The sequence below is a fragment of the Salmo trutta genome, chromosome 31 (genome assembly GCF_901001165.1).
Source record: "Salmo trutta chromosome 31, fSalTru1.1, whole genome shotgun sequence".
NCBI lineage: Eukaryota > Metazoa > Chordata > Actinopteri > Salmoniformes > Salmonidae > Salmo > Salmo trutta.
This window is the reverse complement of record NC_042987.1, coordinates 10155791-10181547: the sequence shown is the minus strand read 5'-3', so window position 1 is coordinate 10181547 and position 25757 is coordinate 10155791. Positions and strand designations below refer to the sequence as shown.

The window sequence follows — 25757 nt, the reverse complement described above, 5'->3', positions numbered from 1 at the left end:
GCGTCATTGGTAAACCAGGGGCGAAATAGGAGATGGGCTGGTTAGATTTGATCAGTATTTATACGATCCCTGTCCCCCAAAACAACCTACCTAGGTCATAATACTCTCCATGCACACACAACACTCTGAACTGATCTGTCTGTAAAAACAAATATTAGATTAAAAAGGGATCTTTATGAATAAACTCTGAATCTTTATCTTTTTGGATTTGTATAACACTTCTGCGTTCCATAAGACGAGAACCAATCAGGATTGTGAGAGGCAGTTTTAAGTGCATTATATGTCGACGGCGGTAGTAGTGTTTAGTATGTCTTGTGTGGGCAGGGGATAGTAGTCTTTGTTGTGTTGGCGGTGGTATTTGGTGGCTGTCGCAGGTTTTTTTTCAGGGCTGTGTGGAACTCAGTGTTTCACAGCTCTTTGTTCATTGGCTCCTTGGCTGTGAGCGGGGGACCATCTCCTCGTTGTCCCTTAAATGGAGACCAACATGTTGGTTTAACTCAGCAACCGCTGTGCACACAAACGCACGCATGCACTCACACACATGCACACACACACGCATACAAATAGGTCACAAATGCCCCTACAAAGTCACGAAACACAATTATACGCATGCACAAGGAACTCATTATGCGCGAAGAGCGAGGAAAAGAAAGAGAGAAAGCAGGGGAGTTAAACGAGAAGAGGAGCTCGTAGGGGGGGCAACAGTTACAGCACACACCTGCTGGCAGGAAGCTCATCAATAATAATCCTAAAATGTCTCATTCCAAACGGCTTTGTGTTTTCTTACGTTTCCTCTCTCCCTGGGAATGTCATTTAGCCTCAGGGCTGAAGCACAGCAGGGGCGAGAGAGCAATTAGAGACAGAGGAGGAAGATGGAGGGAGGGAGAGAGCGATAGGCGAGAGAGATAAAGGAGGGAGGAAGGGAGCGAGAGAAGGAGAGAGAGAGAGAGAGAGAGAGAGGAGGGGGATCATGGGACGATGGAATGGGACTGGGGCGAAGGCAGATTTGGAGACCAGAAAGGGTAGAATGGAGGGATGAAGAGAGGGGACAGGAAGGAGGGATGGAAAGAAGGAGGAAACGGGGGAAGCGTTTAAGCAGAGAGGACATGCAGAGAGGGAAAATGAGGAAAGAAAGTGTGTAAAGGTTAATGGCGTACAACTAACAGAGCGGAAGAGCATGTGAGGATAAAAGAAAGAAGCGTGCGCGTTCTAGAGTTGACCTCATAGTCTATCAACCCTACTCAACCAGACAGAGAGAAGGGAGACCAGAGGAGAGAGGCTGTGAAGGAGTAAAAGTAAGGAAAGGGAAGAGGCAGCGTGCATGGAGAGAATAAAGAAAGGAGGCAGGGGAGAGGGAGTGGAGCAAACGAGAGAGAGAGAGAGAGAGTGTGGTTTAATATTAAAAAAAACCCGTGGAGAGCAAATTCAAACAACTTCTGTGCTGAGTGGGAGCTGAGAGAGAGGGGAGCGTGTGAGAGAGAAAGGGAGAGAGCGTGAGGAGAAACTGTAGAGTCTATTAAAGGTGAAATTCAAAGCGTACAAAAGCCTGCCTTTCTCTACCTTTGTTCTGCTTTCCTTTCTCTTTTTATAGCCTGTGTTTAATCTCAGAATAATGTCGAGCAAATTTGCAAAGTGAGTGTATGAATTTAAAGCATTACCATAGCTAAGTCTCTAATGTTGAGAAGGGAGTATTTTACCTGGAGAAACTCACAATGATACCCGTCATGGTGTACCACCATTTTACCTCAAGATGGTGGGGCGGTATGCCTAGTACATTGTGACACCATATTGGCTATGTCTGGCTTGCCAGTATTGTTCTTCTCAGGCCATATTATATTTCAAAACTCAAAGCTTTGATAAAAAAATGACATGATTACATACATTTCAACCGTACCATTAACATGTACAGTATGAAATATACGTAAAGCACATGTATAGAATATAACGTACAGTAAGATATGTATGGAGGTGAAATAGTGATTTAAGTATACAACCATGTGATATGGTTTGTTAGCCAGGTGAGCCATGTTATTATACAGTTGAACCCACATGGGGGTTAATTTTGCTATTATGGAGCTAAAAGCATTATCCAGGTTAAATGATTTGATCAAATTAAACACATCACGTGGGTAAAGTCGTGGTTATATGAAGTGAAGGTCTTAGCTGGGGTGAACTCCTGATTATGCATGGCCCAGTGTGAGTGCAGCTCGTGACCTTGAGCTAATATTTGTTCACTGGCCTCTGAGCTGAGAGTGAGACTGCATGGCCATCCGCTCCACTTCCCCCATTGCCCCTGAAGGAGGCCAGTGAGTCGGGTCGGGTCGGAGGGGAGGGATGGGGTAGGGCGCTGTGTCGATCTCTCTACACACACCACGCACGCACGCGCGCACACACACACACACACACACACACACACACACACACACACACACACACACACACACACACACAATGCATAACCAACAGACAGATCCACACACTCATTTGCAAAAATACACAAATGCACCCAATGCACACAAACAGGTTGATGCAAAATGATTGGGAAAACTGTCGAACAGTACTTCCAGACCCATTTTTTCTATTCCCCTCTTCTCTCTCTAAAATCCCATTGGCAAGGAGCAGTCCTCTTGGCAGTGGCACACGGTGGCATATATGTGGGCGATTTGCCCTTTAAATGTACAGACGTGAATTACAGTAGGCCTCCGGTGGCCTTTTCCCACGTTGCCACTTGCCCTGCTGCTAAAAATATGATGTGAAGTATACATCATCAGAATGGGCATTAGTCGATAAAAAAACTATCTGCACTAAAGCACCACACGGTTCTCTCTCATATATCAGCTGATTATGATAATCAAAAGCAGGATTTGCGTAGTCTAGAGATAAAAGCTCAAATCAGTTTTGTTGTGAATAATGTATCATGGTGGCAGGGAATAATAATAGTATGTATTAAAGAGGCTTGTGTTGATAAGGTCTGGTAATAATACTGATGAATAATAAATGTTGGCTAAAGTGGTGGTGGGGGGATCACAACAGATCACAACAGACCAGGACAAACTGTCCACAACACAACCACATTAAATAAAGACTCCAATACAGGCCAGACACAAGGCTTGAATCGATCTTGCTCACTAAGCACACGATTGACCCATACCTGCTGTTCTGTTGACACTTAGAGAGGAAGATCAGAAAGAAACCAGACCCCAAAAAATCACGGAAGCCAAGTGTAACTCCGGTGAGGGGAGTTTCCTTGGTGTTTTTACTGAACCCAAATCTATGATGTGATTGTATGAGGCCGTAGGAAAAAGGTAATTTCTCAAATACTTAAACACAGGTTTGTTGGAATTGAACCCTCGGAAATACACTTCAAACAAAAAGACACTAACAAACAGGTCTGCCTTGTGAAGTTTTAAGCCACTCTGGTGTTAGAGGGTAGTGGAGGAAGGGGGAGGGGGGGGTAGAGCGAGGATGGTTGGGGCGAAGTAACAGACCAGAGCCCTACCCCTCTGGGCCAGCTGGTTATCTGGAGTATCCAGCTGGGATAAAGCGTCCGATGATGATCAGACTCTCTGTCACAGCATCTCGTCTCGTAGTGTTGACTTTAATTATGTGTCACTGGGTAGATTAGGCCTCTTCTCTCTAAGCCCCTGTCATGGCTCCAGAGCCCTGGCCCGCGCTCAGCTGTTTCCTCAGGCTGCAGGTGCTGGGGGGGGGGGGGGGGGGGGGGGGGTAGAAAGGGTAGAAGAGGGGGCTCTGGTCACGGACATGGCTCACAGTCCCTGGGCCCTGGGCCCCGCCAGCTGGAGGGTGATCTGGGGTGAAGACCCATCTGACCTTCTGTCATTAGACAAGTGTCTTTAAGATTAGTGCTCTGGCCAGCCAGGCCACACAACACACTGGAGCAGGAGCACTGGGTTTCATTTCTGGCATAGTTACGCTTTGAAGTGTCCTGCAAGGGACAGAAAGACACACTGAGAGGCTGTCTAGAACATGGCTCTGAGCACATTCTGTATTTAGCCACAAGGCTAGTTTATAAAGTTGGCTCTGAAGTGAAGTTGTTGTTGGCCACATCCCAAATTGATACCCTGCCCTTCTCCCCTATGCCCTTGTTGACTCCCCCTCGAGTACACAAAAGGAGTGGGTTGGTATGAACGGCACGGAAACAGCCCTAGACGTCTAGACACTTGGTATCCATTGATCATGGGACCCTGGCTCTTTGAAGTCATGACGTGTACAGTGGTAGTCCACCAAGCAGTGCACGAGGAGACCATTCTCCACAATGTAGTTGAAGATCTAGGGATATCCTCTCTCACGCTGTCTCCAAAGCCTTTGATTCTTCTCCCTGGTGTGATGGGGATTGAACCTCCCACTACAGTAATCCCTGTGGGGTGGAACGATGCCTCGAGTCCCCCCGTGTCACTGGAGGCTAGTGCTCTTTTACTTCAGTCAACACCAATTTCCCATAACTATGCTTTCCCCTTCTACACCATCCCCCCCAGAATGCGTGCCCGAGGAAAACATATTCATTAGCCTAATGCGCAGATGCAAAGTGGATTTTCTTACTTCTTCATGTTTTTGTGATTTATTGTGAGGCAGAAATGTGAAATTGAGTATACGGCTATAAGTTATTTAAGTGATTTAGAGGTTGACACGGAGTGCTTTTTCTGTGGTTTATGATGTATGGTTATTGCAAAAATGTGAAATTGAGTATATGAGTATAAGCATATTACCTTATGATAATATAAGTAATTTAAGTGATTTAGGGGTCTGGGAGCCAAGGTTTGCATACACAGTAGCAGGCGCCTCAGTCAGTACTGCCACTGCTGAAGTCTGAGTCTGATTACTCTGGCAGGTGATACCGTGGTGAGTTTGGTGATTTCTCTGATGTGGTCAGTGGCTGACAGTTTTTTTCTTTCCATGGATTTGATGAAGCATCTGGCTGTTATGGGCTCTTACAGTGGAAGTTAAGGGGTGTTATTGGTTGTGGTAAATGTGAATAGGTACGTGTACTTTCATGACAGCGTTCTTGTTGTTGTTGTAGTACTGGGATGTTAGATGAGATCATTCATCGTTGCTGTTATTGGTTAAAGGAAAGTTAGGTGAGTTAACGGGAGTCCATATAAAACGAATGGTTAATGTTATGAAGACAGGTTAGAAGGTGTTATGGAGGCCCCTAGTGTTGTACCAAATAATACTGTGTGTTGAACAGTGACGGCCAGATTAGAAGTCTGTTATGGAGGCCCCTGTGTTGTACCATAGTGCTGTGTGTTGATCAGTGACGTCCAGGTTAGAGGGCACATCTTGAGAGGACTCTTCTCCTCACCTCCCGGGCCAGAGATTTGCCGGCCTTTTGTCATCACAGACACCACTCACTGTGGTAATGATGGCAGGAGCTTCATTAAGGGCCTCGTTAAGTCCCCTCGTTAAGCCACGTCGTTAAGGCCGTTAACGACCCCTTCGTTAAGAACCCTGAATGTGTTTAGTTTTGTGAGTGTGAAACCTTCCCTTCTGGTGGTCTTGACCAGCTGAGTGTGCCGCACAGGAGGCTGGTGGCATCTTAATTGGGGAGGACGGGCTCGTGGTAATGGCTGGAGCGGAACGGATGGAACGGTATCAAATATATCAAACACATGGTTTCCATGTGTTTTGACGCCATTCCATTCGCTCCGTTCCAGCCATTATTATGAGCCGTCCTCCCCTCAGCAGCCTCCACTGGTGTGCAGACCAGGCGGGCCAAACCAACACATTCAGGATGAAGATAGAAGTACTCCAAGTTAAGATTCCCAAAATAAATAATACCGGATGTACTGCAAGTGCAGTATCCGTGACAACCTTAAAGGACCCCAAGGCCAGCTGCCATGTGGTGTCTCAGGTCTATTTGCGGGTCTCAATCCGGCACCCTTCCCACAAAATCGCTTCACTGCCTGCCAATTTATTTGTAGACATTGTAATTTACATAGAGTTAATTAGTAATTTCTGGAATAGAGTGGTAATAGTACTAGGAGTGTTACCCTCTGCAGTGAAGTCATGTTGTGGAAGGAGGAATGATAAAATATATGGAAACGTAATGCATAGAGAATTGTTCAGCTCAACTTTGCAGACAGTGGAAACTTAGAAAAAGGTTATATTTGGTTTACAGTCTTGTCAACATCCATGTGAATTGTTTACCTCCTGGGAGGTCATACATCTACACTATTGTTCTCCTTGAAATGGGATTCTGTAAAACCTAATGAATATTTAGAATCAGAGTATCCATTTTCATTTCATTTAGCAAATGTGCTTAGCTGTTGCCGCGCAACGATGCTTTCAAGCGCTCCCCGCTCGCACTTTTCTCACAATGTCACACTTTTTTGGAGTAGGGGCTAATTTTGTGCGCTTTTATCAGGGTTCCTATTCCGTCCACGTTTGAGCGGTAATGAGAATGAATGCTGATGTGCGGAGTGCATCCCCTGAGCAGGACCAGGCAAACCGTTGAGGGGGGAGATGGAGGGCCTATTCTGCTATTACCCCGCTCCGCTTGAGAGAGCCCCAGCCTCCAACCAGCCAGGGCAGATCCAATAAACCAGCAGCAGTCAGGATCAATACAGCATGTACCCCTGCCACACCTGGTCCTCCTCAATAGTTGGAGAATAATTGATAAGGCCTCAACTTAATTTCTGCTAAATTCCTACTTTCATTCATTGTTGTAGCGGTATAGAACTGCATTTCACAGTTTGATGAGCTTTCAGAGACTACTGTTTGTGAGAATCGCAGGCCTAGCTGAGCTGGTGCATCATTATGGATATTGCGATTATGTTGATCCTAGTTCATGGCCATTGCCCCATGGATGGATCGGAATAGATGAGAGGGTGTTTGTTTGGATGTGTTCCAGTGTTCTCGTCCTCAGACAAACTCATGTCCTCAAGCACTGTGTATAATCCCCTTTATTTCTCTTGGATGCGTTCTCGTTTATTTTCTAGCTTGGGTTAACCCCTCTTCCTCTCTCTATGTCATTCTCTCTCTCTCTCCTTCTACCTCTCTCTCTCAGCTGCACACTGACATGGACCGAGGTGATGGACGCACCAAGTATGTGCTGAGGGGCGAGGGGGCGGGGGCGGTGTTTGTGATTGACGAGAAGACGGGCAACATCCATGTCACCAAGCCCCTGGACCGCGAGGAAAAGGACGAGTACCGCCTCATCGCCACAGCAACCGACCGGCAGACCGACCGGGCCCTGGAGCCCTCGTCCACATTCATCATCAGAGTGCAGGACATCAACGACAACCCACCTCTGTTTGAGGATGGGCCCTACAGCGCCACTGTGCCTGAGATGGCCAACATAGGTACTGCAGGGGAGCCATTGTCTTTTTTAATCTGCTGCTGCTTGCTTCCTTTAATAATCATTTGAACATTTTGATGTGTGCTTGCTTTTCAAAGCTTGGTCCCAGATTGAGTTGTTCAGTCAATCATGGCTTCAATATTTACCCGGGATTCAATATTTACCAAGTTGTTTTTCAAAATGCATAGTGGGTTGTTGCGAGGCTGGCACATAGTGGCGCCGTGAGAGTCTTATCAAAGAGCTGTTACATACAACTGGTAATATCTTCCACCGTCAATGCCACAGTGGTGATGGAACTGGATAATGATAGTAGTCACACTGACACCACGACAGCCTGCTGAAGAGATTGGTTGAGATATCTTTCATCATCTCCTTTCACTATGAATCGAGATTGAGTTTGCCTCCCCTAATTGCTCCAAACACATTGTGTCATATGAATTTCAGCCCTAAGCCTAGTTTTAAGTGGATACAAGGATTTGATTTCTACCACTACTTTAGCATTACAGGATTTCACATGGAAATAATCCACTATGGTATTCACACAGTAGCCATTCACTGGTAATACATCTCAGTCTGAATGCATCATCACTCCAAATTGTGACTGTTTTTTAGCAGGCTGCATATCAATAGGTTTCTCTCTCTCTTGTGCTTGTTCCTTCAAACCCACCAGTCAAACTTGTTTGATCTGTCTATCTGATCATTCTTGTACTGCCCGCGTGCATCAAAACAATCGCTCCTCTCGCCCTTCCTTTCTCTCTCCATCTTCCATTTGCCTTCGCTATGCCTGTTAACTACCTGTGATAGATCAGTAGTCAGACCCAGTTTCTCCCTCGCCTACCTGCCTCCCTCACCTACCTACCTACCTCCCTCCCTCCCTCACCTCCCTTTCTCTCCCTCCCTCACTCACTCTCTCTCTCTCTCTCCCGGTGACACTGTCAGGGCTTTGATGTCAGAAAACAGCAACAGCTGCTCACATAAATCCCCTCTACCCTCAGAGCTTGTCAGCCTAGTGTCCCATGGGAAACGTAGTTCTTCTTTCCAAACTGTACATATCTTTTTTTTTGCTACAATTCAAATTTCTCACATGAAGCTGACGGTCTTTGATTTATTTGGTGGGAAAAAAGTCCACATCTGTCAGGAAAAGCAGGGATTCAGGACATGAGGGAGTCAGTGGGGAGACAAGGGGGGCAACCGACAGACAGAGAGATTGAGAGAGGGAGCAAAAGGGAATTGGAGACGGAGATGAAGAGAAATGAAGTGAGACAGACATAATCGAGAGAGAAAGAAGGTGAGCGGCAGGGGAGAAAGAAAGTGAATAAAGTATTTGTCACGCTGCTGCCGAAAGAGAGTGAGGGGGTAAGAGAGAGAGAGAGGGAGAGAGAGATGGAGAAAGAGAGAGGTAGGAGTCAGTCAGTCAGTCAGTCAGTATTTGGCTCTCTGGTTGTTGTGCTGTGCTAATGTACCGCTGTGTCTGGTCAGTGTGTGAGTGTGTGTGCTATGTTGTTTTAACGCTCCTCTGCTTGCTCCCCTCCTCCCTCAGGTACTTCTATAATCCAGGTGACAGCGACAGATGCTGACGACCCAACCTATGGGAACAGTGCCAGACTGGTGTACACGCTGGTGCAGGGACAGCAGTTCTTCTCTGTGGACCCACAGACAGGTGACTGCCTCTCGCTCTCCACTTGGTGTGCACGCGCTCCTTCTCTCTCCGCTCCCAACCATTTTCTCCCTCTTCAAACCTTTTTGCAGTGTGTATCCCCACAGCGCTTTCTTTCTCTCTTTTCTCAATCCCTTTTTCTCCCTCCTTCAATCCCCCTCTCAGGTCCTCACACTCTCTGCCATGCATACCGATCCCTCTGTATCTACCCCCTCCCCGTCCCGTATTCCCTCCTCTCACCTCCCTAGCCATCACCCCTCCCCATATTCCCTCCTCTCACTTCCCTCCCATTCGCCCCCATCTCTGTTCCCCTATTCCTTCTCTCGGCGTGTCCCCTCCTGCTCCTTCTCAGTTAATCCAGTTCAAGCTGGCAGAAATGTATTCAGACTGCCAGAGTCTATGTGCATCCAACAAACTGCAGCAACCGCCTTAAATTATACTTTCTGAAAGAGGAAAAACAAAAAGACTTGTATTCAAAGGAGATGTCAGGAAAGGTTTGTGAACTATTAAAGATTAAAAAGGCTCAGAGGACCTGTCTCCTCACTAAAATCTGCTATGTGTTTTGGGTGAGGGGCTTTGGTGTCAACCCAGGGTCCCTGAGGCAGATGGGTAAGTCTTCTATTGAGTCCTCTGTTGCCTCACTACGTGATTGACAGCCTGCAAGCTAGTAAACACTAAGGGCGTTTTCACATATGAGATTCGGTACCCTGGTTCGGTTTCCTGGAGCGTTTGTGAGAATTCTACAGAAAACGTTTTGCTTTCACAAGACTTGAATATAACCGTTTCAGGGTGACAAAATCAAGATGCACGCTCTACACGACGTTAGCAAGGTAGCTTGTTTTTTGGCGACCACATAATTTTTTGGGATTCAACCACAAAGACCAGGAAGGTTTTCCAATGCCTCACAAAGAAGGACACCTATTGATAGATAAATAAAAACAAAACAGACATTGGATATCCCTTTGAGGATGGTGAAGTTATTAATTACACCCAGTCACTGCACAGATATAGGCATCCTTCCTAACTCAGTTGCCGGAGAGGAAGGAAAGTGCTCAGAGATTTCACCATAAGGCCAATGGTGACTTTAAAACAGTTAGTTTGTGATTGGAGAAAACTGAGGATGGATAAACAATATTGTAGGTACTTCACAATACTAACCTAATTGACAGAGTGAAAAGAAGGAAGCCTGTACAGAATATAAATATTCCAAAACATGCATCCTGATTGCAACAAGGCACTAAAGTAATACTGAAAAAAATGTGGCAAAGCAAATTTACTTTTTGTCCTGAATGCAAAGTGTTATGTTTGGGGCAAATCTGAAACAACACATTACTGAGTACCACACTCCCTATTTTCAAGCAAAGGGGTGGCTGCATCATGTTATGAGTATGCTTGTAACCGTTAAGGACTTTTCAGGATAAAAAAGAAACAGATAGGAGTTAAGCAAAGGCCAAACCCTAGAGGAAAACCTGGTTCAGTCTGCTTTCCAACAGACACTGGGAGATTAATTCACCTTTTAGCAGGATAATAACCTAAAACACAAGGCCAAATCTACATTGGAGCTGCTTCCCAAGAAGACAGTGAATGTTCCTGAGCTTGAAGAATATTGAAAATAATAAATGTTGCACAGTCCAGGTGTGGAAAACTCTTAGATATTTACCCAGAAAGACTCACAGCTATAATTGCTGCCAAAGGTGCTTCTACATTGTATTGACTCAGTGGTGTGAATACTTATGTAAATGAGATTTCTGTATTTCATTTTTCTTAAATATGCTAAAATGTCTAAAAGCATGTTTTCACTTTGTCGCTATGGGGTATTCTGTGTGGATGGGTGAGACATATTTTTTTACCATTTTGAATTCAGGCTGTAACAACAAAATGTGGAATAAGTCAAGGGGTACGAATACTTTCTGAAGGCACTGTATATGTGATTGTGTACAAATGTAAGCAAGGTTTGAAATTATTATTATTTTGTCAAATATTATATATGTTTGGGCTTCTTGTGATCAATTTCCAATCTACAAATTATTTGTAATTATGTTCCGGCCCCCGTCTATCCGCTCAATTATTTTGGGTTGGATGATCCCTGCCATAGGCCTCCCTCCCTTTTTATTAAATGAAATGGCAAAAGGCACAGGCCTACCCCTTGTCAGCTTAAGATTTTTGAAGAAAACATTTATAAATGGTCTGCGATTCTTTATGCTAATAACAAGCTGTAAAATACCCGGGAAAGACGTGACTGCGATCCATACTATATGGGGATATCATTGTTTCGTTTATTTGACATTCAGAGGCTGAGCTACAACCTCTATAACCAAAGAGAAAAAAATGAAAGGCTTTACTTGGGAAGTAGTCTAATTCTGTCACTCTGATTGATTAAGCTATTCACTGTCTGTACAATAGAAGATATTTAAACCCAGACAGCTTTTAGGGAAACACTCGTGACCTCTCGTTGGGTTAAGCCACTTAAGAAGAGTAGCCGGCAGTTAAAGCTTGCATTTTTCTGCGTCGGTAGTCCTACTCAGAATGTACCATGCTCAGATTCCTAATGACGTCTCAGATTTTATTATTTGCAAACAGGAACAGTTTCGTTGCAAACAAGACACACTGATTTGGCGTTGGAGGAAAATGATAAAATGAAAATATAGGCCTATCTCTCTGTCCGTTCTTAGCCTGTAATTTCGGTAACTCGCACACCCCAGAGCCACGTCACATTTGCTCAGATGGTGTCTTGTTAATTCCCTACATACTGTATACAGTACCTCAGCAAAGGCTCATATTTTCACTAGCTTCAAAAGAGTATCCATATTTCAAGGTGATTTAGCTACCTTGGCTCCTGGTTTGGCTGCGTTGGTGAGCGGTGCACAGCTAGAGGCAGCTGCTGTTCAACCAATCGTGTGAAGCAGAATCAGGTCATTCTGCATGGTGGAAATGATTGATCTTGAACTCTTTTTGTCTTTGGTGTGTGTGTTTTTCCCAGGTATACTGCGCACAGCGGTGCCTGATATGGACAGGGAAACCCAGGACCGGTACCTGGTTGTTCTGCAGGCCAAGGACATGGGGGGCCATCTGGGAGGTCTCTCAGGGACCACCACTGTTACCGTGAGGCTGAGTGATGTCAACGACAACCCCCCTCGCTTCACACAGAGTAAGTGACACACACACACATATCACATGCACCCATGCTGAACTTACTCCGGTACATGCACAAATACACACACACACACACACACACACACACACACACACACACACACACACACACACACACACACACACGCACCTGTCCCTCCCACACACACTTTAACAGGTATACTTCACGCATCGATCAATTCTGAGCTAGAAAGCCAATTTTTCCAACCTGGGGGCAGTTCTGGTGACCCCAGTAAGATTGTGGCAGTGGGCAGGGTTCTGGGAAGGGGAGAAAAGGGGAACCCAGGGAGAAATGCTGCCTTTTAACCAGCCTTATTCCTCCAGCCTGTCCAGGGCTTTTAGTGCCCCTGCTGCTGCAGTGTGTGACAGGAGGGGGTTAGAACGCCATCAAAGCCTGCCTCCCAGCCGCTCTGCTCAATTACATACCAGGAATTAAAAGACGCCCACAATCCAGCTCCTTTCTCCCAAATTCAGTGCTACTTACTGAATTTCACATGGCGTTTACTAGCGACGGAGGATTAAATCAGAGGGATTAAACCAGGTGTTTGTGAATATTATTATAGTCCCTAACAAGTTGTAAAGGGATGGTTTGCGGGTCGCAACACTAAATGCTTCTTTAACGTCACAAGACTTTTGAAAGCATCCTGGGTTTTGCCTCCAATCCCACCATTCATGACTTTCTTCAAGGAGCCAAGCAGTACTTTGCCGTATGACAGCTTTGAAAGCTGTCAGGGTATGTCTTAACGCAGGAACCTGACTACCTGTAGAGCTTGTGAGCCCAGCAACATGTGGAGATCCACCTTGTGACGTACACCTCTACAATGTTCTAGGAGCCATACGTGGGTTTCTTCTTAGCCAGGGTGGAACATTGATTCATAGCTCAGTGGCAGTTGGCTATTAGGGTGTTACACATGCGGACTCAGGTGCTCCGTGTCCACTCTGGAGTTTTATGCACTTTTAAAAGCCTTGGCTGCCAAGGGGAGTAGAGACACAGCCTGTGCCAAGGTGATGGATGGATAGGTAGATTGTCTGACGGATGACTACATAGGGTAGGCCTGATAAGATCAGTGTCTTTTTTTATGTGACAACGAGAAGAGAGAGAGAGCGATACAGAGAGGGATTTCATCATAAATATTGCTAATTTATTTCCCCCGAAAGGGTGCCAGTTACTGAGAAAATGAGACTGGGGAAGAGTTAGAGAGATGGTGGGATGGTGAAAGAGAGAGAAATAGAGACAGAGAGAGAGGGAGAATGAGAGAGGAAGAAGGAGAGAGAAGAAAGAGGGGGGTACAGAAAGACAAAGAAATAGAGAATATTGTCATTGACAAACATTCACAATTTTTCTACTTCATAATCATAAATTCCTGCACCACCCCAACATCAATATATGTGAAAATGGGGGGGAATGTTGTTGACCTTTCCTTTCTTAAAACTACTGTGATAATTTCAGAAAGTAACTAAGCTGTTGCTGCAATTTCAGGTGAAAACTCAATAAAACAAGTTTCAAATATCATGAAAAAGTCCAGCTGTTGTCACGTTCGTCGTAGGAAGGAGACCAAGGCGCAGCGTGGGTATCGTTCCATTTCTTTTATTTTAATGTGAAACTTTGCAAGACAAACAATAAACTATAAACAAACCACAAACCGTGACGACAGAGGTGCTACATGCACTAACTCAAAATAATCTCCCACAAACACAGGTGGGAAAAACAACTACTTAAATATGATCCCCAATTAGAGACAACGATGACCAGCTGCCTCTAATTGGGGATTATACAAAAACCCCAACATAGAAAAAAGAAACTAGAACCAAACAACATAGAACTAAATAAACTAGATAACCCCAGTCACGCTCTGACCTACTCTACCATAGAAAATAAGAGCTCTCTATGGTCAGGACGTGACAGCTGTTTAAAAAATATTGCTCTGCTATTAGTATTTTTACTGTATGAATTCTGAGCTCAAGGAAACAATTCTGTTTACATTGCCCTGCTTACTTCGGGGCAACTATCGGGCAAGAGTCGTGCGTGACCTCCGGAGGTAGCATTCCAGACTTGAGAAATAGGCAAGTTTACATTGTAATGTCTCTCGAGAATCGATACCGCTCGAGACTCTCGAAATTCTCCTTAATTCTCGATAAGGAGAATAGAACCACAGAGGGGGAGAAAGAGAAAAAGAGAGGCCTCCCAAGGGAAAGAAAGACATAAAGACCAGCATGTGGGACTGGATTATTAAAAGGAATGAGGGAACAGGCAGAACAGAAAGAGGGAGGAGGTGAAAGAAAGATTGGAACAGGACACATAAAGACTGCCAGAAGGAGAGAAATACCCACAGTGTGAAATCTATGAAAAAGGGAGTGAAAGAATGGAGCGGAGGGAGGTGGGATGGTAATCACGGTAGTTGTCCTCTGAAGAAATGAGTGAGAGAAAAAGAAGAGGAGAAATAACATAGAAGCATGAGTGGGTGAAGTGATGAAGTCGCAGGGGAGTGAGACTGGCAATGCATAATAGCTTAACCCTGTGTGTGTGTGTGTGTGTGTGTGTGTGTGTGTGTGTGTGTGTGTGTGTGTGTGTGTGTGTGTGTGTGTGTGTGTGTGTGTCTGTGTGTCTGTGTGTGTGTGTGTGTGTTAAACTTTATTTAAGCAGGGAGTCAGAAAATCCTTCTGTATCTAGTGTGACTACCATTTGCCTCGTGCAGCGCGACACATCTCCTTTGCATAGCGTTGATCAGGCTGTTGATTGTGGCCTGTGGAATGTTGTCCCACTCCTCCTTCAATGGCTTTGCGAAGTTGCTGGATTTTGGCGGGAACTTGAACACGCTGTTGTACACGTCGATCCAGAGCATCCCAAACATGCTCAATGGGTGACATGTCTGCTGAGTATGAAGGCCATGGAAGAACTGGGGCATTTTCAGCTTCCAGGAATTGTGTACAGGTCCTTGCAACATGTGGCCGTGCATCATCATGTTGAACCATGAGGTAATGGCGGCAGATGAATGGACGACAATGGACCTCAGGATCTCGTCACAGTATCTCTGTGCATTCAAATTGACATCGATAAAATGCAATTGTGTTCGTTGTCCGTAGCTTATGCCTGCCCATACAATAACCCCACCGCCACCATGGGGCTCTCTGTTCCCAACGTTGACATCATCAAACTGCTCGCCCACATGACGCCATAAACGTGGTCTTCGGTTGTGAGGCCGGTTGGACGTAGTGCCAAATTCTCTAAAACGATGTTGGAGGCGGCTTATGGTAGAGAAATTAACATTCAATTCTCAGGCAACAGCTCTGGTGGACATTCCTGCAGCCAGCAAGCCAATTGCACGCTCCCTCAAAACACGAGACATCTGTGGCATTGTGTTGTGGTGACAAAACTGCACATTTTACAGTGGCCTTTTATTGTCCCCTGTGTAATGATCATTCTGTTTAATCAGCTTCTTGGTATGCCACACCTGTCAGGTGGACGGATTATGCTTACTAACAGAGATGTAAACACATTTGTGCATAAAAGTTGAGAAAAATAAGCTTTTTGTGCATATGGAAAATTACTGGGATATTTATTTCAGATCATGAAACATGGAACCAACACTTTACATGTGGCGTTTATAATTTGCATTCGGAAAGTATTCAGACCCCTTGACTTTTTCCACATTTTGTTACGTTACAGCCTTATTCTAACATTTATTAAATTGATTTTCCCCTCATCAATCTACACACAATATCCCATAAAAAAATTCAAAAAAATAAAGAACTGAAATATCACATTTACATAAGCATTCAGACCATTTACTCAGTACTTTGATAAAGCATTTTTGGCACCGATTAGAGCCTCAAGTCTTCTTGGGTATGGCGCTACAAGCTTAGCACACCTGTATTTGGGGAGTTTCTCCCATTCCTCTTTGCAGGTCCTCTCAAGCTCTGTCAGGTTGGATGGGGAGCTTTGCTGCACAGCTATTTTCAGGTCTCTCAAGAGACGTTCAATTTTTTAGATTTTTTATTTATTTCACCTTTATTTAACCAGGTAGGCCAGTTGAGAACAAGTTCTCATTTCCAACTGTGACCTGGCCAAGATAAAGCAAAGCAGTGCGACAAAAACAACAACACAGAGTTACACATGGGATCAACAAACGTACAGTCAATAACACAATAGAAAATCTGTATACAGTGTGTGAAAATGAAGTAAGAAGGTAAGGCAATGAATAGGCTAATAGTGGTGAAGTAATTACAATGTAGCAATTAACACTGGAGTGATATATGTGCAGATGAGGATGTGCAAGTAGAAATACCGGTGTGCAAAAGAGCAGAAGAAAACATAAAACAAATATGGGGATGAGGTAGGTAGTTGGTTGGATGGACTATTTACAGATGTGCTGTGTACAGCTGCAGCGATCGGTAAGCTGCTCTGACAGCCGATGCTTGAAGTTAGTGAGGGAGATATAAGTCTCCAACTTCAGTGATCTTTGCAATTCGTTCCAGTCATTGGCAGCAGAGAACTGGAAGGAAAGGCGGCCAAAGGAGGTGTTGGCTTTGGGGATGACCAGTGAAAAATACCTGCTGGAGCGCGTGCTACGGGTGGGTGCTGCTATGGTGACCAGTGAGCTGAGATAAGGCAGGGCTTTACCTAGCAAGGACTTATAGATGACCTGGAGCCAGTGGGTTTGGCGACGAATATGTAGCGAGGACCAGCCAACGAGAGCATACAAGTCGCAATGGTGGGTAGTATATGGGGCTTTGGTGACAAAACGGATGGCACTGTGATAGACTGCATCCAGTTTGCTGAGTAGTGTTGGAGGCTATTTTGTAAATTCCATCGCCAAAGTCAAGGATCGGCAGGATAGTCAGTTTTACGAGGGTATGTTTGGCAGCATGAGTGAAGGAGGCTTGGTTGCGAAATAGGAAGCTGATTCTAGATTTAATTTTGGATTGGAGATGCTTAATATGAGTCTGGAAGGAGAGTTTACGGTCTAGCCAGACACCTAGGTATTTATAGTTGTCCACATATTCTAAGTCAGAACCGTCCAGAGTAGTGATGCTAGGCGGGTGGGTGCGGGCAGCGATCGGTTGAAGAGCATGCATTTAGTTTTACTAGCGTTTAAGAGCAGTTGGAGGCCACGGAAGGAGTGTTGTATGGCATTGAAGCTCGTTTGGAGGTGTGTTAACACAGTGTCCAAAGAAGGGCCAGATGTATACAGAAAGGTGTCGTCTGCGTAGAGGTGGATCAAAGAATCACCCGCAGCAAGAACGACATCATTGATATATACAGAGAAAAGAGTCAGCCCGAGAATTGAACCCTGTGGCACCCCCATAGAGACTGCCAGAGGTCCGGACAACAGGCCCTCCTATTTGACACACTGAACTCTATCTGAGAAGTAGTTTGTGAGCCAGGCGAGGCAGTCATTAGTGAAACCAAGGCTGTTGAGTCTGCCGATAAGAATACGGTGATTGACAGAGTCGAAAGCCTTGGCCAGGTCGATGAAGACGGCTGCACAGTACTGTTTTTTATCGATGGTGGTTATGATATCGTTTGCTGCGGGGGTGCAGAGCTGTTGGCCTGGGTTGGGGTAGAAAGCGTGGCCAGGTGGAAAGCGTGGCCAGCCGTAGAGAAATGCCTGTTGAAATTCTCGATTATCGTGGATTTATCGGTGGTGACAGTGTTTCCTAGCAGTGGGCAGCTGAGAGAAGGTGCTCTTATTCTCCATGGACTTTACAGTGTCCCAAAACGTTTTGAAAAAGCTAGCCTTTGCAACCGGGTTCAAGTCCGAGTTCTGTCCTGAAGCCACTCCTGCGTTGTCCTGGTTGTGTGCTTAGGGTCGTTGTCCTGTTGGAAGGTGAACCTTCGACCCAGTCTGAGGTCCTTAGCGCTCTGGGGCAGGTTGTCATTGAGGATCTCTCTGTAATTTGTTCTGTTCATCTTTCCCTCGATCCTGACTAGTCTCCCAGTCCCTGCCGCTTAAAAAAACATACCCACAGAAATGATGCTGCCACCACCATGCTTCACTGTAAGGATGGTGCCAGGTTTCCTCCAGACGTGACGCTTGGCATTCAGACCGAAAGAGTTCAATCTTGGTTTCATCAGACCAGACAATCTTGTTTCTCATGGTCTGAGAGTCTTTTGGCAAACTCCAAGCGGGCTGTCATGTGCCTTTTACTGAGGAGTGGCTTCCGTCTGGCCACTCTACGAAAAAGGCCTGATTGGTAGAGTGCTGCAGAGATGGTTGTCCTTCTGTAAGGTTCTCCCATCTCCACAGAGAAACTCTGGAGCTCTGTCATTGTGACCATCTGTATTTGGTCACCTCCCTGACCAAGGCCCTTCTCCCCCGATTGCTCAGTTTGGTGGCCAGCTCTAGGAAGAGCCACTGTGTTCTTGGGGACATTCAATTCTGCATACATTTTTAAGGTACCCTTCCCCAGATCTGTGCCTTGACATAATCCTGTCACGGAGCTCTACAGACAATTCCTTCGACCTCATGGCTTGGTTTTTGCTCTGACATGCACTGTCAACTGTGGGACCTTATTTAGACAGGTGTGTGCCTTTCCAAATCATGTCCAATCAATATAATTTCTCACAGGGGGGCTCCAATCAAGTTGTAGATACATCTCAAGGATGACCAATGGAAACCTGAGCAAAATGTTGAGTCTCATAGCGAAGTGTATGAGTACTTATGTAAATTAGGTATTTCAGTTTTTTATTTCCAATAGATTTGCAAACATTTCTAAAACCTGTTTTTGCTTTGTCATTATGGGGTTTTGTGTGTAGATTGATGCACTGTATATACATATCAATTACAAAGTACATGAAAAGCCAACACAAAACACATTGTTCAGTAAAAAGGCCCTATAACGTTAAGTATAACATCTGTCTTGCTCAGTCTTGATCTCCCTTCTTTCTCCTCTTGACACATTCACGTGCACACACCCTTTATCTAAAATATGATTCACTGGCTAGAATATTTTTATTGTGTAAATCATTAAAGAAGAATATCTACATGTATTGAATCTGCTGTTTACTTTAACACGGTGCATCACACACGGATGTTTGGCAATTTGTCAAGCTGAGAGGAGACAGGGAAAGCGAAAGGTGACAAGCTTTGTCATCTTACTTCATGGCCAACCCCACCTCCTGCTTTCTGTCTCTCTCTTTTCTTCTCTCTCTCCCTTTCACTGCCTCTACCCAATCCTTCCCTTTCTGCATCTCTCCCTCTCCATCTCCCTCTCTCTCTCTCTCTCTCTCTCTCTCCATTAATCCCCCCACTATCTCTCCCTTTGTCGCTCTCCTACACACTCCCGCTGTCCCCAGTCACCCCCTTCACACTGTCCTTTCACACTCCCCATCTGTGCCTGTTTTAGAGCACCACAGAGAGCCAATCACTCTGTCTGATTGTTAAACAGAAGTGTCCATGCGGGATGTCTCCCCTCTGTCCTTAAAATCCTTCACAGTGCACTCCAGTCAGACCATAAAACTGCATTTATTAACCAACGGTTATTCTCCTATCACACCGTAAATGAAATTTAGTACCCAAGCTTGATGAGGACCACAGAATGCTCCAGAATGGTTTCAGTAACGCTTGTGGCTTGTTCGTACAGTCCTGTAAAATGTCTGACCACAGAGATCGTGTGTATAACACTAGTACTGCATTGGGAGCCACTCTTGAGTTTTGAGTGCTGCTATGTCAAACACCATATTCAGGGAACTGTCATTTAGTCATATGGTCAGTAAGCACAGACAAAATGTATCCACATCATTAAACATCACATATAGCAACTCCATTATTGACTAGAGTGGTAGTGGTAACCATTGGTAACATTTCCATCCCATCAGTGCTATACAATAGCAAGTAGCAACTCTATGCTCTATGCAACATTGCATCTAATGTTTTGCTCAATATGACATTGAAAAGGCATTTGTGATTCGACCGCCTCATCATACGCTTGAGCACGCCATGTCTTATGGCATTGAATATGTCATCTGAGCTAAAGAAGCTGATTAATGTATGTTTAGGAAGCCGTAATGATCTGAGGAGATGTGCATCCTTTTCTATGTGACTACCCTCTTCCCATATTTTTCTGCGTCACACAACGCCCATCTTCATTTTCTCAATGTGTCCGACTGCTTACCATCTCCTCTCTGCGTCTTTCCAATGTGACCACCCACTTTCCGCTTCTCCCTGCGTTTTTCCCAGTGGGCGCCTCCCACACTAAGACTTTAGTTATCACTGGTTTTCCCTGTGCATGAGATGATAAAGACATGAGATGCTCGTTTGAATGCATGAAAGTGAGTCCCGAGTGCAAGTTCACTGAGCGTGAAGGAGGGATGGGGGGAAGGATGGGAAGAGGAGAGAAGGAGGGGAATAAGAGTTAAGCCATGAACTGCCTCGTCCCAGCCATAAGGACAGCTGCAATCATGTGAGCCGTAATCATTTCATCTCATTCTGCTTGTGGAAACAGTGCATTGAAACGTCGCTAGTCCTATCTCTGGTTCAGGGCTAGGCTGCAGAGCTCTGGGGCTTTGAAGCGTGGATGGGCCTTGTCATGTGACCATGGAGACTTGGCTGCCTGCTGTACTGTATGTCCTGGGAGGATGATTTATGGACTGATACAGCTGATTGGGTCGGCTGAGAGAATGCAAATAAGCATACACACACACACACACACACACACACACACACACACACAGAGTATACACACAGGGCTTCCCTCTGATAGAAAAGCCCTCTGGGTGCTATAGTTAACAGTGGGCCATGAAAACGTCCCTAAAATCGCTCCATCGTATCACAACGCACAATTAGGCCCGGGATGGCATTGCCCCAGAGTTTGTGGTGTGGTATGGTGCTGCCTGGATATGCTCCTCTTGGGCAATGCCTGCCTGCACTACCTTTCCTTCGTGGTTATGCCCACAGGGTTGTGAGGGAGGGAGATGTGGTGTCGGTAGGGTCGCAAGCACCACTGCCTCCTGGGTACAGGCTGTTTATTGTGATTATAGGCCTGGGCGGTGAACACTCAGACTGGGGTACTGGTTAGAGCAACAGCAATCCAGCTCCAGTCCCTTAGAGGAATACACTAACAGCAGTCTCCTAGATTAGCTTTTCCTCCACAGACCCCATGCAGCAAAAGAGCCTGTGGGGAGATATTCATCTCACAATGTAATCGCTACAACACAAGGTAGAATAGGCATACATGCCACTGTGGCTATGGAAGCCCACGAGTACATTCTGAGACGTCCAGGACTTCTTGAAAATACGAATTAATCGCAAGAGGGGAGAGTTTGAAACATCATTAAAGCCAGCAGCAGCCATTTGTTCTAGTTTTCAGGAGGAACAACCTTGGGCCATCATCGTTGTCTCGTCACCAGTGTTGAAATGAAATCCATCAAGAAGCGCCTCCGTGTCTATCCATCTTCGAGAGCACGAGCTGAAAGAAAATGGCATCCGTTTTTTTTGTTGTTGCCTTCCTTGTCATCTAACGTGGCAGTGTGCCCTCACGCAGAATACAAGGAGTTAAAGCCATTCTTTTTGTGCCGAGCCATCAGTGGACGGAAGGCAGAGCGGAAAAGGAGAGAGAAGTGATTTCCATGCTAATGGGAATGTTCGCGGCAGGGCTTTCTCTCTCTCTCTCTCTCTCTCTCTTTCTCTCTCTCTCTGTCGGTCTCTGTCGGCACATATGAATGTAGCTGCTGGACTGTGAAAGCCACGGGGGGGGCTTACCCATCCACGTCTCGTGGGGGGATGCTGCTGGCTGGCTCACGTGGGCACTGTCACTGGCAGGGGGTAGAGTTAGAGAGGAGTGGGTGGTGGTGGTGGTGGAGGAGGAGGTAGGGTTAAAATAGAACCTAACTCGAAAAATGGAACACCCCAAGGGGACATGTGTAGTTGGCGTAACTTTTGCATTTGCCACTCTTGCCTCTGTGGGGTTTCAGCAGGGGGTTTGAGTGGCTGCCTGATCATGTCCAACCAAAGACGTTCCCTGCGGTCTATGTCCAACCGAGCGCTTCCCTGGGGTCTGCTGCTCAAATAGGAAGATGTGGAAATGTGCCAGTGATGTCAAAGAAAACCTTCTGCCAGCGACAACGGTAGTAGAGGTGAAATCGCCTCAGTCTGTCCTCTCTCATTTCTTATGTATGAGCTTGGCTGGAACCCTGCTTCCACATTTATGCTGGTAATACATAGTGCATGAATCCACATCAACGTCCCCCTCGAATGCTTGCGTTGTTAAACAAATGCTCACCACTTCAAAGTGTATACAGTAGATTATACAGTCAAATATGAAGCTAGCAAATTAATCGGCAAATGAAGGCTGTTCTGCTGTGGCTCTCAATGCCTTCGGTTTGAGGGGCTCCTGTCCAGCTGTTTCAGTGGGTCAAAGATGAGTGAGGATGTGAAGTAGTTATTGGTGAATAAACACAGCCATTAGACTGTTAGGATTGGATATGTGGGCAGGGGAGCTGACCTCAGTTGCTACGCAGTCGCTCAGGAGAGCAGAGAAGGCCTGGAACACTATAGCCATGCCAGATCTGTATGTGCCAACTCTGACCCTCGTCAGTTGACTAAAGCACATACATTGGACAGGCTATGATAAACACTGCCTCTAAGGCCAAGAAGAAGCCAGTAGAGAGGAGAGAAGGTCTGGGTCATGGCAGGAAAATGTGAGGAAACGATTGTAACTTGACCCTGTATTTGACCTTTGACTCTTCCTCCAAGGCCTTGAAGAACTCACAGAGCTCATCAGAATATGAGATCGCCCTCTCTCTGCCCTTCATAATCTAGTCTGCACTCTACTGAACACAACTACACTGAGTGTACAAAATATTAAGAACACCTTCCTAATATTGAGTTGTACCCCTTTTGCCCTCAGAACAGCCTCAGTTCGTCGGGGCATGAACTCTACAAGGTGTCGAAAGCGTTCCATAGGGATGCTGGCCCATGTTGACTCCAACGCTTCCCACAGTTGTGTCAAGTTGGCAGGACCATTCTTGATACACATGGGAAACTGTTGTGTGAAAAATCAAGCAACGTTTCATTTCTTGGCACAAACGGTGCGCCTGGCACCTACTACCATAACCCGTTCAAAGGCACTTCAATCTTTTGTCTTGCCCATTCACCCTCTGAATGGCACACATACACAATCCATGTCTCAATTGTCTCAAGGATTAAAAATCCTTCTTTAACCTGTCTCCTCCCCTTCATCTACACTGATTGTAGTGGATTTAAGTGACATCAATAAAGGATCATAGTACCTTTCACCTTGATTCACCTGGTCAGTCTGTTAATGTTTTGTACACTCAGGTGTTTCTCAATATGCATACTACCGTGCTCCACACTCTCATGCATTCTCCATCCACGTTCTCTTGAGTACGTTCTTGCGAGGACGAGTGTGGAGAATGCATAAAACAATACATTTGTTGTATTACTGTATTACCTCACGCTTCACTTCCCCATTCACTGAACCTTCTTCCAGCCAGGACAATGGCAACAATAGAGACAAACCAAGATATACACAAACCAAACGTTTTACTTCATAATTATCAGCTAGATATGTGAATTGTAATAATCTAGCTAGAGAGCTAGTTAAACAGGCAAAAATGACCTAAAACTTGTTTTATCCAATATAATGTCCATTCTTCGTGGGTAGCTAGCTAACAATTCTTTGTGGTAATTCTTTGTGGCCAAAATTAACACAGCATGTATTTATTAACATAAAATATAAAATATTGTTGTCAGGCAACATATGACATGTGAATAGGCAACATTTCATTCCGAAGTTGGAGTGTATTTATATAGCTATTTTTTTATGGCTCCCGAGTGGAGCAGCGGTCTAAGGCACTGCATCTCCGTGCAAGAGACGTCACTACAGTCCCTGGTTCGAATCCAGGCTGCATCACATCCGGCCGTGATTGGGAGTCCCATAAGGCGCCGTACAATTGGCCCTGCGTTGACTGGGTTAGACCATCATTGTAAATAAGAATTTGTTCTTAACTGACTTGCCTAGTTAAATAAAGGTTCAATTTAAAAAATATATACACTGCCGTTCAGAAGTGTGGGGTCACTTAGAAATATCCTTGTTTTTCTTTAAAGAAATTTTTTTTTTTGGTCCATTAAAATAACATCAAATTGATCAGAAACACAGTGTAGACATTGTTAATGTTGTAAATGACTTTTGGAGCTGGAAACGGCAGATTTTTTATGGAATATCTACATAGGCGTACAGAGGCCCATTATCAGCAACCATCACTCCTGTGTTCCAATGGCACGTTGTGTTAGTTAATCCAAGTTTAGCATTTTAAAAGGCTAATTGATCATTAGAAAACCCTTTTGCAATTATGTTAGCACAGCTGAAAACGGTTGTTCTGATTAAAAAAGCAATAAAACGGGCCTTCTTTAGACTTGTTGAGTATCTGGAGCATCAGCATTTGTGGGTTCGATTACAAGCTCAGAAGGCCAGAAAAAAAGAACTTTCCTCTGAAACTCGTCAGTCTATTCTTGTTCTGAGAAATGAAGGCTATTCCCTGCGAGATATTGCCAAGAAACTGAACATCTCGTACAACGCTGTTTACTACTCCCTTCACAGAACAGCGCAAACTGGCTCTAACCAGAATAGAATAAATTGGGTGTTTGATTTTTAACTAAGTTTGACTAATTTAGTTGGGCATCGTTGCTCAGTTGCAATTACAAAAGTAATAGTGATAGTGACGATAACAAAACAATTAAGTAATTAGCAATAATTCCAATACTTGTTATTGCTAATTAAGTTCCTCATCCTCAGAGGAAGTCCTAATTAAAATAGAGGTGATTAATATTGTCCTCCTTTTTATCATTTTATTTTGCTCCCCATTTCTTTTTCCTCTTTATTAATATTTCATCTAAAGTTCAGAGCTTTCTGCTTCAATAGACAGTAAAATCACTATTGGAAACATTACTCTCAGACTCTTTCTCTCCATTTTTCTCTCTCTTTCTCTTGCTCACTACCTCCCTCTCTCTGGCTCCCCATACCAACTCCCTCTCTCACTTTTTCTTTATTTGCGTTCAACCTGTGTCACCCTCTCTCTCTCTCTCTCTCTCTCTCTCTCTCTCTCTCTTATCTCTCTCTCATGCATTTCCACTTCCACACTCCCGCTCTCGTCCTCTTTTTTCCCTATCTGCATCCCTTTCTATGGCCAGTCGTGTGTACTAGTCATACTGATTCTGTCCATTTATAGTGTTCTCTCAGTAATACCCATCATTCAGTCAGTGTCCTCTGTGTCCCTGGGGACTGTTCACTTCCTCCTACTCATTACAGCATTAATGTAGAGGCCCATCCATTTATGAGGTAAATACAGTATGTAATGTATATCATGTCTCTCTAAGTGTGGCAGTAATGTAGTGGAGGACTCATTCATCCTGCAGGCACGCCATGTTAACCCTTTGTTGCCTGGTCCTGCAGTATTAGAGTGGTGCCGTGATGTCCAGTTAGCCTGCCGGTCAGATAGCCGAGCCTCCCTCTATCTTGCTGTTTCTCTCTCTATCGCTCTCACTCTCCCCCAATCTATCTCTCTGTATTAGGCTACTAATATTTATGCCTACATTTCTCCCACTCTCCAGCCTTCTCTCCCTCCCTTGCTGTTCTCTTCCCTTAAGCCTCATCCACTAGAAGTGCTTGTGT

The 25757-nt window shown here is 45.0% G+C and overlaps 1 protein-coding gene across 5 annotated transcripts in view; it reads left to right on the top strand.

Moving 5' to 3' along the window:
- The window catches only part of cdh24b (cadherin 24, type 2b), a 123525-nt gene that overhangs the window by 60813 nt on the left and 36955 nt on the right, over nucleotides 1-25757 (top strand). For all 5 annotated transcript variants that reach the window (XM_029725130.1, XM_029725131.1, XM_029725133.1 and 2 more), the window contains exons 3-5: nucleotides 7025-7319; nucleotides 8856-8975; nucleotides 11953-12120. In XM_029725130.1, the coding sequence (XP_029580990.1) occupies nucleotides 7025-7319; nucleotides 8856-8975; nucleotides 11953-12120 (583 nt within the window). The remainder of the gene's footprint in view (nucleotides 1-7024; nucleotides 7320-8855; nucleotides 8976-11952; nucleotides 12121-25757) is intronic.